This window comes from Citrus sinensis, chromosome 9, assembly GCF_022201045.2.
Source record: "Citrus sinensis cultivar Valencia sweet orange chromosome 9, DVS_A1.0, whole genome shotgun sequence".
Lineage (NCBI taxonomy): Eukaryota > Viridiplantae > Streptophyta > Magnoliopsida > Sapindales > Rutaceae > Citrus > Citrus sinensis.
Window position 1 is genome coordinate 16,951,316 of NC_068564.1, and position 15,497 is coordinate 16,966,812.

The 15,497-nt window shown below is 33.8% G+C and overlaps 1 protein-coding gene across 1 annotated transcript; it reads right to left on the minus strand.

Annotated features, from left to right (window-relative positions):
- Positions 1 to 1,693: 1,693 nt before the first annotated feature.
- On the minus strand, positions 1,694 to 11,209 carry LOC102618471 (O-fucosyltransferase 1). The gene is made up of 10 exons (XM_006489769.4): positions 10,996 to 11,209; positions 10,718 to 10,874; positions 9,921 to 9,999; positions 9,686 to 9,756; positions 9,212 to 9,300; positions 8,520 to 8,643; positions 8,125 to 8,408; positions 7,853 to 7,982; positions 6,933 to 7,657; positions 1,694 to 1,977 (listed from the first exon to the last, which is right to left on the minus strand). The coding sequence occupies exons 1-9, from the start codon at positions 11,001 to 11,003 to the stop codon at positions 7,037 to 7,039; spliced, it is 1,563 nt and encodes a 520-aa protein (XP_006489832.2). The 5' UTR covers positions 11,004 to 11,209; the 3' UTR covers positions 1,694 to 1,977; positions 6,933 to 7,036.
- Positions 11,210 to 15,497: the final 4,288 nt, after the last annotated feature.

Here is a 15,497-nt window from a genome sequence, read left to right on the forward strand (position 1 = left end):
AAACTTATATAGATGGAAAGTAAAACAAGTACATTAAGATAAAACTAATAAATTAATGTATTAATGGTAAACAAAATTAAAACTTTGCAAATATAACATAAAATTGGTAAATCAATACCAACTATAAAATAAAATATAAATTTTGGAAATGCAATATAAGACTTGTAAAAAAAGGTAAAATAAATATATTACTATAAAACTGGTAAATTGATGTGTTATTAGTAAATAAAACGAAAACTTATAAATATAACATAAAACAAGTAAATCAACATTAAGTGCAAAAATAAAACATAAATTTTGTAGATTAGGCCTAAGACTTATGAATAAAAGGTCAAATAAATAAATTAATATAAGAGTTACTGCAAAAACAAAAATCATAATCGTAAAATAAGAACTCATTATAATGTTTTTTACCTTATATATTTATTGACTTTTTTAATTTAAATTGAATAATGATTGTTTTGCATTTATGTAATATGTATAATGTTTTATTAAGGATGAAAATTTATTCTCAAAATCGGATTTTTTTTTTAAATATATTATTTTAATATCTTTCATAGTTGTTGTAAGATGACGTTATTTTGCATATTTCTATACTTCCTTAACAACCCTAAATGTCCTGTAAGTACCAATAAAAAGGTTTGAAACTATATGAAGTATATATAAAATCAAAATTAGATGTAATTTTATTGATATATCATATATGCGTCTAGTAATATAAGAATATTTGTTTTAGTTTTGCTTGATCCATATCAAGATAAATAATTGTACTTAATTAACTTGTGTAATATATAGATATTATTATAGAAAATGGGAAAAAATATACAAATGTCCTAGAATAAATATAGAATTTATGGTTAAATCAATTCAATAAAACTTATTACCTTTTTTTTCAATAAATTTTTTTTGTTTAACTAATGAGTTAAGGGTCGGGATATCCCCGCCCTCCGAACCGTACGTGAATTTTTTTTCTTTGTTTAATTACAGAAAATATTTTTTGTAAATAAATAAATATTTTTCACTAAAATTCTATAAAAACAATGTTAATTTTTTAAATAATTAATAATCTTTTATGAATTTACTATTTTTATTTTATATTTACTAATTCTATATAAAATTATAGCATTGATGCCGTAATTTTCATTTCAGCGTTATAAAATTTTCCTGCGGTTATTTATTTTGACGGGCTCCTCTGAACGAGATTTATCAACATGTGTTCATCCGTTTGCTCCTTTCTTTGTTTAATTAAAGAAAATATTTTTTGTAAATAAATAAAATATTTTTCACTAAAATTCTATAAAAAGAATGTTAATTTTTTAAATAATTAATAATCTTTTATGAATTTACTATTTTTATTTTATATTTACTAATTCTATATAAAATTATAGCATTGATGCCGTAATTTTCATTACAGCGTTATAGAATTTTCCTGCGGTTATTTATTTTGACGGGCTCCTCTGAACGAGATTTATCAACATGTGTTCATCCGTTTGATCCTAAATGCATCTTCTACACATTGTGCTGATATTTACCGAGTGCTTGCACTTTTGTGATTGGATTTCCATTTTTATCTTTCCCCCTTACACAGAATTAGTATATTTGCTCGTGATAAACATTAATTGTTCAATAAATAATCTCTTTACATATATATAAAGACATCCTGGCCAGATTATGACTAATTCTGCTCATCATCTGCATCTGCTGGCCAAATATGTATTAATATTTGAAATAAGAATTGAACCCTGAGAATTCGGTGATTCAATTCCTCGACAAATCATACAACAGGACTGAACATTCAGTTAAGGTGCTTGTTTTTACAGAAATGAGGTGTGGTGAAGTCAATCAATATCATACAGTATAAAATATTCCTTTTGTACACAAAGTTTAGGTTGTATGTTGAGACTGGCACTACACTATATAAGGTTGCCCCGTTCTTGTCCAAATGATAACCAGTTGATTGAGGTCCCAGTAATGAATCTGCAGAGACCAAAACTTCTATTTAGCATTCAATTTAAATGATCCGATTATGGAACACATGAGATAAATCTAGAAATCAGAAACTATGTGCATAGTTCCCTAAATGCAGGATATATGATTGGAAACTGGAAGGAAAAGGCATGAACTGAAAATCTATAATCATTACCTCTCCAAAAAAAAAAAAAAAAAAAAAATCTACAATTATTTATATCACAAATGTAACTAAACTTGTGCGACCCAGCAACTTGAAATAAAATTGTATATCTTAATAGTTTCTTCAAAACACCACAACAATTATGCTCCTACTATTTATCTTAGGTGTTTGTTCAACACAATCATCAAAAGCGAAATAATCTTAACATAATTCTATGGAAACATGAAATGTGATTAGATAAGAGTAGTAGTAATCTAAGATTTTACAGATAAATTGCAAACTAAGACAATATATTTTTTTTAATAACCTAGTTTCAATTCTGGCCAGCTGTTACTTCACAAAACTCTAATTCTTTTGCTACTTGTGCTACGTCTATAAACTGAGGCTCTTTTTTCTATTGATTGGGTTTGGGCTTGGGTTAGAGAAATCGCAAAAGAACTAGGTTTTGTGAAGGAGGTTGGCTAGGGTTTGTAGTTGGCAGGTGGCTGGCTACAAGAATGCAAAGCAGTGTTGGGAGGATTTGGGGAAGCCATATCGACATGAGAAGAGTGTGACGGGGATGTGAAGTCTGCTGGGTTGCATGGTGGCGGCTCGTACCTGAGGGTGCAAGCTGGGTTATAAGAGATGGATGACGGTTGGTGTGCAAAAGGTGGCTGTTGAGATCCTGGGAGTGATGATACGTGTTCGTCAGCCATGTGAAGATGAGTGGGATCTGTTGGTGGCTGCAAGGACGAAGAATGTGGCTGATGGGGATGAATTTGTGGCAGCTGGCTAAGGTTTTTTGATTCACGCAGGTTTGATGCAGGTGAGACGGACGACGTTGATGAGAGTTAGTGAACATGGCGGCTGGACAGTGTCTGAAAGGTGGAAATGGCAGAATCAAGTGGCTGTAAATCACCAAAGAGGTGGCTAAAGTGGTGGTGTCGACTTGAGAAGCATGAAGGGAGGGAAGCTGCGATCTACAGGTTTTGAGTGGTGGGTATTGCGACTGGCGGAGGGCCTGCCATTCAGTGGGGAGTCGGCCGGTATCTTGGGGAAACCCCAGGTGATGGCAGAGACACCACTGGCGGACGGTGAGGTCATAACAGCTAGCCAAAAGTGAAACTAGGCTGTTGGGGGGAAAAAAAAAAGTGTCCTAGGTGGCATTTATTTTTCCATTTGAAATCTAAATAGACTTGAATTAGCCTAAATTCTAAATCTGAATGACATGTTCGGTTTTTTTTTTTTTTGAATTGCTCAAAATAAATATTAAGTTGTTTTTTTTTAACTTAAAAAAGTCTGAAAAATAATATTTTACATTTATAACAAATTGTAAATGTTGAACAAATAATAAACATTTCAAAGAATTTAAATAAGATAATATTTTATCATAACATAAATCATGTTCAATTGAATACAACATTTTATATTCTAAATTAGTATATGTTAATCAATTTTATTCTAGTTCTTGATGTTTTATATGAAAAATATTCATAAAAATTATGAAGATAAATAATGTTAATTTCAAGAAAATAAAAAAATAATAGTCTATTACAATATTATCACAAGTTATAAAGATGGATAATAATACAAATTATTAAAATTTTATTTAGGTAAGGATGCTAATTAATTAGATAGGAATATTTTGAAGAATACCTTTTTATAACATTATTAAAACATTTTTAGATTAAACAAAAAGCTAAAAAAAAGCTTAATGACTTAGTTATTGAAAATTTTCATTTAAGTCAAAAAAACAATCGAACTTAATGACTTAACAAATTGAAATTAAGTCAATTAAGTCATTAAGTTAAAAAAAAAAAAGAAAACCAAACAGCTCCTTACTTTGTATATTTCTCTGTAAACTCCTAGATTAGTACTACTACTATTTTCTAATCATGTTTCGATATAAAAATTATCAAAGACCAACATTCGAAACTTACCTTCAATTTTCTCTTTTAGCTCTCCCAAAAAAAAAAAAAAAAAAACTCACTTCAATTAATACAACTTTTATGATGTTGAGCAAGATCACTTTAAAATATCAACCAAAATCAAGATAATTGAAACTCAAAGGGCTTCCATAAATTTGCCCTAAAGCTCTTCTTCCTCTTCTCTCAACCCACTTCTTCTCCTTGCTAAAAACAAGATATCATTTTCATTTTACACTTAAAAGCTAGAGTTAGCTAAGAGTTGAAAAAGACTTAAACACGCCTAGCTTAATGAAGTGACTAAAGTACCACTAAGCAATTGGGGTTTTACAATCTACCTCCTTAAAAGAATTTCGTCCTCAAAATTAACTTTTAAACCTCAATATCACTTATGATCCACAAAATCATATAAAGATCTAAATGAAACTATAATACCTCAAATATATATTTCTTGGCAATAAATTATGAAATGTAAAGGTTTGGCATAAACCTAATTCCAATCATCCCTACTATCAAGTCTACAAAATAAAAATAAAAATCAATCATCCAAATGAAACGCCCTGATCAACTAATAAAATCCCTCCCAAGCAATGTGGGATGTCACAATCATCCACACATATTTGGATAGGAGTGCTTTGATATCAATTATAAGACTGAGTCCACTAGTAAAAAAAAAATTTACTTTGGGTTTCACGCCCGCATTTTTCACCCTCATGGTCTTGTTGTTGGTGTGGACCCAATCCGTCATAAACTCATTGTGATTTCATTGTAATACCCCCAATTGCTTAGAGATATTTTAGTCGCTTTATTAAGTTCAAGGTATTTTAGTCTTTTTTTAACCCTTAGCTAACCCCAACTTCTTAGCATTAAAAGAAAATGTTGTTTTGTTTTTAATAAGGAAAGGAATTGAGCAAAAAGAGATGCGGATGAAGAGCTTAAGATTCATTAAAGGCCTTTGGGTTTCAATTGTCTTGATTTTGATTGATATCTTAGAGTGAACTTATTCAATAACATCCAAGTTGTATGAATTGAAGGTAGTATTGTATTGAGAGAGACAAAAGAGAGAAGATTGAAACTAAGTTTCTATTCTTAGTCTTTGATAATTTTTATAGAGAAGCATGATTAGATAAGAATAGTATTAGTAATCTAAGATTTTACAGAGAAATATGCTGGCAATGGGTCTTTCTAATGGTATTAGAGCCACTCCCAACCAGAAGTGTGCGAATGGTCACAGCTAGCAAGATGCAGTGTCCAAAAAGAGTAGATTGTGACATCCCACATCATTTGGGAAATATACGAGCGATACGATTATAAGGATGATCACCCTTAGACTAGAAGAGGCCTTTTAGGTGGGCTTGGTGTCACGGGATGATAATTTTGCGCAGCAAAATCCCGTGCGGCACTTGAGCGACCTTAGTGCGCAAGTCGCCAAGTAAGCCTTGATTACTCCCCAAACAAGCCAAGCACACACTTGTAGAAAATGTTATAGGAAGCAAGAGTGGGATGGCCAAGTATGATTGTATTATACACACTTAGAATAATTACAAGGGTGCTTGTACAAGAGAGCTTGTGTGCTTGTGTGCTAGTGTGCTAGTGTGCTAGGTGTGTTGTGTGGGTGTGTTGGTGGTGGTGCAAATGATGGGTGCTCACCCATATTTATAGGGAGTGGAGTGCTTAATTCTAGATTGCTCTACTACAAGTGGCAAAATATTTAAGGACCCAAGTAGTGAGTCCTAGAATGTTCTAGTGTATGTGTAATATGTAGAGAGTTCTAGATCTCGGGCCGGGCTTGTGTTGCTAAGCGCACCACGGCTAGTTAGGTGTCTTGGCGGCCCATTTCTAAGCTAACCCCACTTCTAAGTGTGCCCGCTTTGAGTGCTAAGTGAGCCCGCGTGCGCAAATTAACCTCCGATCGTAGAGTTTTGAGCGGCCCGTAACATTAGGCCCATAATAAAAACAAAACCCTAAGGGTAAAGGATGCGTGTGTGAAGCCCAAAGTGGAAAAAAATCTTACTAGTGGGCCTATGAACAAAATTCATATTTGCTTTTAGCATTTTCACCTTCACTCTATTTCTGAAAATCGAATTCTTATGGTTCATCAAAATTTTCTAATATGCTAATCTTTCTATTAGTAATCTAAGTCATCAAGTTTCATTTCAGCTTTGCCTACATGGTTGGATCGTACTTGGGGGCGTTTGGCACCCCTCATTACATGAGGTTGCATTGCTAATGTTTGCACAATGTAGCCACTTACTGCATTAGCTAAACCCAACTAGGAGTCAAGTTTAGCTATCAAGCACCCCTCATTACATGAGGTTGCGTTGCTAATGTTTTCACAATGCAGCCACTTACTGCATTAGCTAAACCCAACTAGGAGTCAAGTTTAGCTAATGCGGTAGTTGCCACATTAATTTTTTAATATAATATTATATAATATTCCTTTTTTCTTTATTTTTACATTATAATTATTGATATAAATTAATAATTTATTATTTAATAATATTAAAATACTAATGTATAAAAATTAATTATTTTAAAATAATTTCATATAACTAATAATAAATATTTAAATATGAATAAATTTTGAATAATATTAATTTAAAATAAATCGTACTATAAACAATGATAAAAAATATTACTACATATATTACCGTACGTATTGCACCAAACATGATATTGCATTACAGTTTAATACACCTTAATGTAATACACCATGATGTTATATAACTAATGCAATATTGTGTGCCAAACGCACCCTTAATGTACTGTCATTTAAATTTAAAAGCTATAAAGAAAATTCAAAACAGGGAAAAAAAAAAGGTACCACAAGCACTAGCAAAATATATCTAAACCAATATAAAGCAGCATAATGTACACATCTCAGATATGACACGTACCTGAAAGGCCGAGCGTAGCATTTAAAATCCACTCCCTTTTCCAATTTAATATGTAATGCTTATTATCCGGAGATTGGCAAACGCAAAGGTTTGAAGAAAGAATCTTATCTTTTTAGTATAGATGTTGAGAAATTTCCTTGGGTCAACGATTGCGAATTACTTCTTGCTTCACTCTCCAAACGGCTGTTTAGAATATCCAACACATTGTCTGGTGGGCATTCATCAGTAGGGTTCTGTGCTGATATTTGACAGAAACATTCAGGCCAAGAATTTGTATAGAAAGATTCAGGTGGGACCCGCTTGTGAGGTCCACCAAAGTTTGTTTTGAGCATGACATGCCTTACAGCTTCCTCAAACCCAGCTGTTTGCCCATTCTCCCTATCAATAAAAATTGGGGCAAGACCTTTCCTGTCAGGTCTGATTGTAGTCCGGAAGCCATAGTAGAGACGGTGGCCCAGAAGATTGTTGGCAAAGTTGCTTGGTCCATCATATGTTGGCATAAAAATATCAGAGAGGAGGCAAACCATGTAATCCACAGCCGACCCTAACAATCCTCTGGTGTTCGTAACTAGCTCCTCCGAAGGATCCACAGAACTGTGATTCTCAAGGTGAGGAAACAATGCCCGAAACGGTTTCATGAATTTCTCTCCACCAAATAGTTCACCAGCAGCTAGGTAAATCTTGGTAGAATTATCAAACCCCATAGCACGTAGGATAAGACCAACCTGCAGAGTGAAGAGAGGAAAAAATTGTATGTATTGCATGATTTGCCAATATTGAAAATAAAAAGTGTGCAATGTAAAAGTTGCCCTGGAGTTCTTAATCTTTCATCTCCTTGATGAACTCAATTAATTGTCGTTAAAAACAAACACTAATAGAAAGCAACAGATAAGGGAAATGATAAACAAAAGAAGAATCACCTCTTCTGGAGTTAATGGGCATTTCCCAATGGCCCTTCTTTCTTTATAAACAAGTTTCTTTTCTTTAAAATTTTCTTCTCGATACTTCTTCAATATTCTTTGCTGCTCTGGCTTAAATATATCAAAGCACCTGCAAATCATTCAAATCCTATTGCTCAGCACTCTTAATTGTAGATCAAGTAATACATCAAAATACATCTTGTGCATCCTGAAACCCTAACCCACGTGAATAATTGTCTCCAGAAAGTAGGATATATTAAATAGGAACATACCCAGCAAATGCTAGCATATCCATCTCAAAACGAAGATGTATTGACATGAAATGACCTTCTGCACGGAGTTTATCAACTATCGACTCACTTAACTTCATTATATTTGGCTTGAATCTTAAAGCATGATAGTTAACTCTGCATCTCAGTCGCTGATACTCAGGGTTGTCTATTTCTTCAGCTAATCGATGGGAAAAGGGAGTCAAATAAATAGCACCGTGTTTCTTCATCTGTTCCATAGCTTCTGTCAAATACCAACTGATGGGAGCATCTCTAGGCGGCCGAAGCTGAGTTAAGAAAGAGCAATTAAAAGTTAAAATTTCTTAAATTTTCAGAATAAATCATTACTGGCAGATTTTACTTCATGGACACTACAATTGCATATACTCAATTCCTACCTGATAAGCTTTTATTTTCTTGGTTTTTCCATTTTTGTGAATTTCTGGTATGCTTTCCACAATTTGAACATCATATCTCAAGGTCTGAATAAAATGCTCAACATCATAGATGCCCTGGAAACCACTGTTCACAACAAAATAGCATAACCTCAATTATTTTATTTTATTATTTTTTATATAAACATAAGTATCCTATTCACAAAGAGAAAGAGAGAAGAACAAGAGGTCCACAAGGTCAACAAAAACAGTCCATTAAAAGCTAAACTACCAGCTTACAGTGCAATAATACTGATCTCATCTACGGCCCAAAGAGGACACCAAGTACAAAATTTCAAATCTAAAGATGGAGGGTATTCTGAAAGAGCTTCATCTCGCAAATAGCTATTAGTTGGGTGCATGTCCTTTGTTGAAAGAGATAATTTCATCAGGTATCTCTAAAAAATCATAATACTAGAAAATGAATTTTACGTAAGCGGTGCTGTAGTGGCTTTCCCACAATTTGTTGCCCATCTATGCCAAAAGGCGTAATCTGACAATCACAATTAATCTTTAACTTAACAGATTGCAGTATTTTGCTACCTAGAGATGTCCATTAAGAAAGTGAAACCTACTGTGCAAACTAGTAAGATATTTTAAACAATCAAAAAGATTAAAAAAGTAGAAAAGAATTAAAAACACTGAGAACAAGATACCTGTCATCATGCCAGAAGGAGTTTGCATCCAATTCAGGCAGCACAAGTGTAGCATTCATGATTCTGGCAGCAAGAACCGCATTACAGATCTAGAACATCGATAAGAATACATGTTAATTACACAAATTAACCCCATCAAATCCAAAACAAAGAAATCCATTAAATAGGTAAGATTATCAATTAAAAGTTCTACCACCATTTAACTCATTCTTTCAATCTTTTAAAAAAATCCAGCTTAGCGACATCAAAAAAAAAAAAAAAATTCATTTGCATTATCAAAAATTTACAAAATGGAAAAGGAAAGGATAAAGAAAAGAAGAAAACATGGAGCGACTGCAAGAAGTAAAATGTTAATCTCTCTTTTCCCCAATAGAATTATTAAGAGAAACTCTCTTTCCCCCGATAGAATTATCAAGAGAAACCCTTGCATAGGTATATCTATAATATATTTCACAGGAAGAATGGGGTACAAACCGCAGTACGCTGTTGATTCAGACCACCATTACAACGAACACGCAGATAACCATTGCTCTCTTGTGGGGGAGCTGCCACGATTTAAAGAGTATAGAATAGTGTAATCAGAATTAGCTGAAATGTATCTCTCAATAACCTAGTGCTTCTGACATCTATTTTAGAAAATTTAAAAGGAAAAAAAGATTTTTAAAAATTAATCAAACAAAAAAAAAAAAAAAAAAAAGAAACACCATACGGGGCCAGACAGATCTTGGAGCAGATGAAGGCCTCCAACCGCCAGATTTAGCACTTCCCCAGAGTTCTTCTACATTGATCTGCTTAAGCATGGCAACAAAAGAATAGATAAGCTATGAGGAAAAAAAATTATGCGAAGCAAGCTCACAGAAAGGAAAGGAGCTTAAATATAAACATGTTTCTGCAATTATATATTTATGTTCAAACAAATTGCATTTACTCTATCCAGTGTCTCGTGGATCCATATTCCATGTACGAAGTTCATGAAACTGACATATCTTCAAAAGAGTCCCCAAAAAGATGCAGCAAGATGCTAGTGTAGTGAATTTAATTGCAGCGGTTATAAGCACAACACTGATACCTCAAAAGGAGCAGGACCTATATCTATCACATATAGTAGATCTCTTACAGGCCTAAGGTAAATTACTGAAAGAAAAAGAAAATATAGTCAATAGAAAAGCTTCATATGTTTCTGTAAGCATACACCTAGTCACTGTTTAAAACAAAAACAGATCAGCAAACATTCCTTGCATTTTCTAAACATTTTTGCTAAAAGCAAAAGCAAATCACTTCCAATTGAAAATTTCACTACTACAGATTCATTGGTGAGTAGTTAAATTAAACTTTTAATATTATTGACCTTCATATTTTTCATAATTAACCTCAGTTCATATAAAATAATAAAATATCCTACTTCACTAATTCCATTGATACTTTCGATTCATTTTCCTGCATTTTCTCAGCAGCCAAACAAACAAGCAAACAACTTTAAATCACTTCTAACGTAACTAAAGTAACCTTCGATGGAGAGTAGGATCCGTGACCTCCGCCAATAGTAGTAGCAGAATACAAGAGACAGAGAGTGCAGATCAGTAGAACAACAACCGCAATCGATAACTTCCCTACCATTCCTTTCAATCCTCCTTGCTTCCCGTGCAATCTGTGGTGGCCATACCTGCAAAGAATTGAACAAATCAATCAATATTAATAAATGATAAATAAATTAATTAAATATTGAATTTTTGTTTGTTTAGATGGAAAATTTTTAAGTTTCCGGGAAAATAATTTGTTTGTACCTCCTCATTGTTTGGAGATCTGATGATGATGAAGCTTCTTTCTTCTTGTATGTCGTGGCTACTGTACTGCTGTTGTTGAGCTAAAGCACTTGTAAATTGTAATGTTGTTCCATCAAGTCAGTGAGAAAATGTTAAATCTGAGAATTAGGTGTTGGACTTGGCGGTGGGATGATGGGTAGATTGGGTATGGGATTTGATGGTACTGCTGGGTCGACCCATTTGGGCATGTTTGGAATTGCATTTCTTGGCTTTGGCTAGGAGTTAACTCTTTGATTTTTTAAAAATCAGTTTTATAAATAATTTAGGAGGATGTTTGGTAAATAAAAATTAATTGACAGTCACTATTGGAATGGTTTGCTATAGATGTTTGGTAAGTGGAGTAAAAAGTGTAATGTTCAATTTATAATGATAAAAATAAACTTGTTTACTTATTTGTAATTTTTTAAAATATTATTATTTAAATTATTTTATTTACTACTTTTTTATGGTATATCTATTTTCTTTATTACATATTTAAATAATTTTTCATTAACTATTTATTAATCTTTTCATCAACTATTTCATTTTGCAATAAATTCTACATATAAAAATTTTATTATCTACAGCACATGATATACATATATATTAATATATTATTATTAAATTAATTAATTAATGTTTTTTAATATAAAAAATTAATAAATTTAATGCAAAAAAATATAAATAACTGAGCAATTAAATTCATGGAAATAATATTCGAATGATAGATAATCTTTATATAAACCCTTATGTACTTAAACTATCATAATCAAAGTATTTCAAAGAAATGTAATGCTATAGATATGCTTATTTATAACAAAAATACTATCCACTCATTAAAGTTATAGCAATGTTATTTCTGAATCTCTTCATCTCTCGATCTTCAGGAGCCTCACTACCATGATCTTTTTCTTGAATGATGACCTCCATGTTTGCCTCTTCATTTGGACGAAAATTTGAGTCATTTTCAGTTTCTTCAAAATGATGGTCATGCGAAGCAAACTTCCTAATATGATTATGCAATGCCGTAGTTGCAATGACTATTTTCACTTACTTTTTGAACAGATATCTTAGCATATCTCTTAGAATTCTCCATCTTTATTTCCATACTCTAAAAGTACATTGGATAACACTTCTGAGTGAAGAATGCACAAGATTGAACACTTCTCATTGGTCAATTGGTTGGCTACCTTTTCCAAATGATATCTCTCACTCTTGTATAGTCCCAAGTATCCTTTAACTGGAGGATATCCCACATCTACTAAATATAATTTTTTCCTATTTCATTAAGATATGTTTAGTTGTAATGTGTTTAAAAAAAATAAAAAAATGTACAAATAATAATAGTAATAAAGAATAAAATTTTATTGAAAAATATTATTTTCTGAAGGACATGGAAAATTCAACCTACAATTACGAATGGTTGTCATAAATATCCTAACATCATGAGTACCTTCCCATCTAGCAATTGCAAATATAATTGCATATAAAAATTGCATGCAGCCTTAATGTTTTTAGTTAGTATTCATTTTCTGCCGATGTATGATATTTGACCTTTAAGAGGTATTGTTTCAGGAATTTGATCATCTATAACTTCAATACAATTCTGAAAATAAATATTAGATAATATATATATATATATATATATATATATATATATATATAAAAGCTTCCAGTGTCTTTATCTATATATATCAAAATATAAATAGTAATAAGTGTAGAATAATTACCTTAAAATGAGGCATATGTCAAGGATCTTCCAAAATCTTTGCTGGAATGTTAGTAAACTCAGGATCTAGTGGCTTTATTATATCTTTAGTCATAAGGCACACAACATCTAATACTTTTTTTTTTTTTTGACAAGAAAATGAAACTTTCATTCAAGAGCAAAAGAGTACATCAGGTGGAAAATTATCCTTCCATGTGACAGTTTCTGAGCTTCTCAAAGCTCTTTTAGCAAGAGAGTGAGCACAATTATTACAACATCTTGGGACGTGTTGAATTGATAACGATTGAAACTTCTCCTTGTAGCTGTGAATATCTGAAATTGTCCACACAATCTCCTTCCTGCTATTGGTTTTACTGTTGGCTAAATTGGTAACTTCAATACAGTCTGTTTCAATTATCACTGCTGCTAGCCTTGCTTCCAAAGCAATTTCCAGCCCCCATTTGACCGCCTCAGCTTCTGCTGCTGTGACATTATCTTGGAATTTTGTGCTTTTGACTACTGCCACTATAACTTGCCCTTGAGGATTTCTGATAACAACCCCCAGGCCTGTGAGCTGCTGCTCTGTGTGGACAGCTGCATCCACATTGACTTTGTAATAACCAACAGGCGGGGGGCACCATTGGTCTTGCTTGCTGACATTTTCACTTCTTTTGCTTGTCTACTCTTTCCCATGAACTCTTTGATAAACCTCTACAGCAGCTTGTGCTTTTGCAATTAAAGACATCGGGCTTACTCTTTTCCCTTCAAAAATTAGCTTGTTCCTAGCATGCCATATTTCCCACCAGACAACGGCCACAAATTCTACCTCCCTCATAGGCATCTTTTTTATCAAGTTCTGCATAACACTTAGAATGTCCTCTCGCACAACTCCCTGCATTTCAGAAGCAAGATAACTGTATTTCCAGACCTTCCTAGCCATCTTGCACTCCATAAAAGCATGAAAAGCATCCTCTACTCCTGATTTACAGACTTGGCAAATGGGCTCCTGTATAATTTTTCTCCGAAATAAGCTTTCTGCAGTTGGCAATAGATCCTTTGCAGCTCTCCAAATGAAGATTCTGGTTTTTCTTGGAAGATTAAGCTTCCAAATATTATGCCAGCCGTGAGAATGACCTGTTGAACTTGTTGGAGCTTCAACATATTTGAGCTTAAGGGCAACCTAGTAGCCACTCTTCACTGTGTAGAAACCTTTTTTGTCATAGTGCCACACCCGTTCATCGTTCTTGGGGTATCTTGGTAGGGGAATGCTCTTGATCACCTCCGCATCCTCCTTTGCAAAGTGTTGCTCAATCAAAATATTATTCCACTGGTGGTCTGAGCCTATTAAGTCTGCAACTTTAGAATTAGCTAGGAGAGATGGGGAGAAGATTGGCCTAAAGGAAGTTGGCCTGGGAATCCAGTTGCTGGCCATAATTTGAATTTTGTCTCCTCTGTCTACTCTCTATCTTGTTCCCTGCTGAAGAATTTCTCTCCCCCACAGAATGCTTCTCCAAATGAAAGATGGGTTGGAGCTAACTTTTGCCTCCATGAAATCAATGTGTCTGTAATATCTAGCTTTCAAGACTTGCGCTACCAAGGAATCGGGATATTGGAGTAATATCCAGCCTTGCTTCGCAACTAAGGCATGGTTGAATGATGAGATATCTTTAAAGCCTATCCCCCCTCTGATTTTAGCCTGAGCAATTTTCTCCCATTTAACCCAATGGATTCCTTTTTTGTCTTTTGTTGAACCCCACCAAAATCTCGCAATTGCTCGTTGAATATCATTGCAAACAGCCAAGGGTATTTTGAAGACACTCATGGCGTATGAAGGGACTGCTTGAGCTACAGCCTTGATCAAAATCTCTTTACCTCCACTAGAAAAGAGTTTATGCTGCCAGCTCGATATTTTGCTCAAAACTTTGAGCTTGATATCATTGAAAAAGCTGGTTTTCTTCCTCCCCACCATTGACGGCAGCCCCAAGTATTTCTCATGTCTTGAGACTACGTTCAGCTGAAAAATGTCTTTTATTGTTGCTATCTGTCCTTGTGGGAGTTTGCCGCTGAAAACCATTGATGATTTTTCATAATTGAAGAGCTGACCCGAAGCAGAGGTATAGCACTCGAAAAGCGCTTTTAGCCGCTTGCAATCTTCTACCGAGGCTCTAGTAAACACCAAGCTTGCTGGTTTAGAACATGGAGGCAAGTTGCAAGGACTCCATCTTTGACTGATTCCCAATGTTTCTGAAAGAATACAACTTGCAATCCATCTGGTCTTGGGGCTTTTGTTGGGCACATCTGAAAAAGGGCTGTTGTTACTTCCTCTGCTGTAAAGGGCTGCTCCAGTAAGTCATTCACTTATGAATTGACTTTTGGGCTCATCCCTTGTAATGCTGTATTAATCTGGCTTTCTCCTGGGTTAGAGGTTGTGAACAACTCTTGGAAATATTCGCAAAACCTTCTCTCTACCTCGTCTTCGTCGTCCTGCCAATTTCCCATGCTATCTTCGATACCTTCAATCTTGTTCTTTTTTTTTCTCGATGATGCTTTTGCATGGAAGAATTTTGTATTCTTGTCCCCTCCCTTAAGCCAATCAGCTCTCGATCTCTGTTTCCAATACGTCTCCTCATTTATCAATATGTTCTGAATCTGCCTCTCAATATGTGTTATTTCCCCTCCTCGGTCATATTGTAAGTCATCTGCCTTAGCTTGTTTTAGCTTCCGTAAAAGTTCTTTCAACTTCTTATCTCTGCCTCTAAATTCTCTTCTGCTCCAT

What these genes read in the sequence shown, in the direction of transcription:
- LOC102618471 (XM_006489769.4), bottom strand. An exon ending in TCCAAGATCTGTCTGGCCCC is followed by an intron (nt 9,757 to 9,920) that starts GTATGGTGTTTC and finishes AAATCGTGGCAG; the next exon opens with CTCCCCCACAAGAGAGCAAT. An exon ending in GATATGCTAGCATTTGCTGG is followed by an intron (nt 7,983 to 8,124) that starts GTATGTTCCTAT and finishes AATGATTTGCAG; the next exon opens with GTGCTTTGATATATTTAAGC.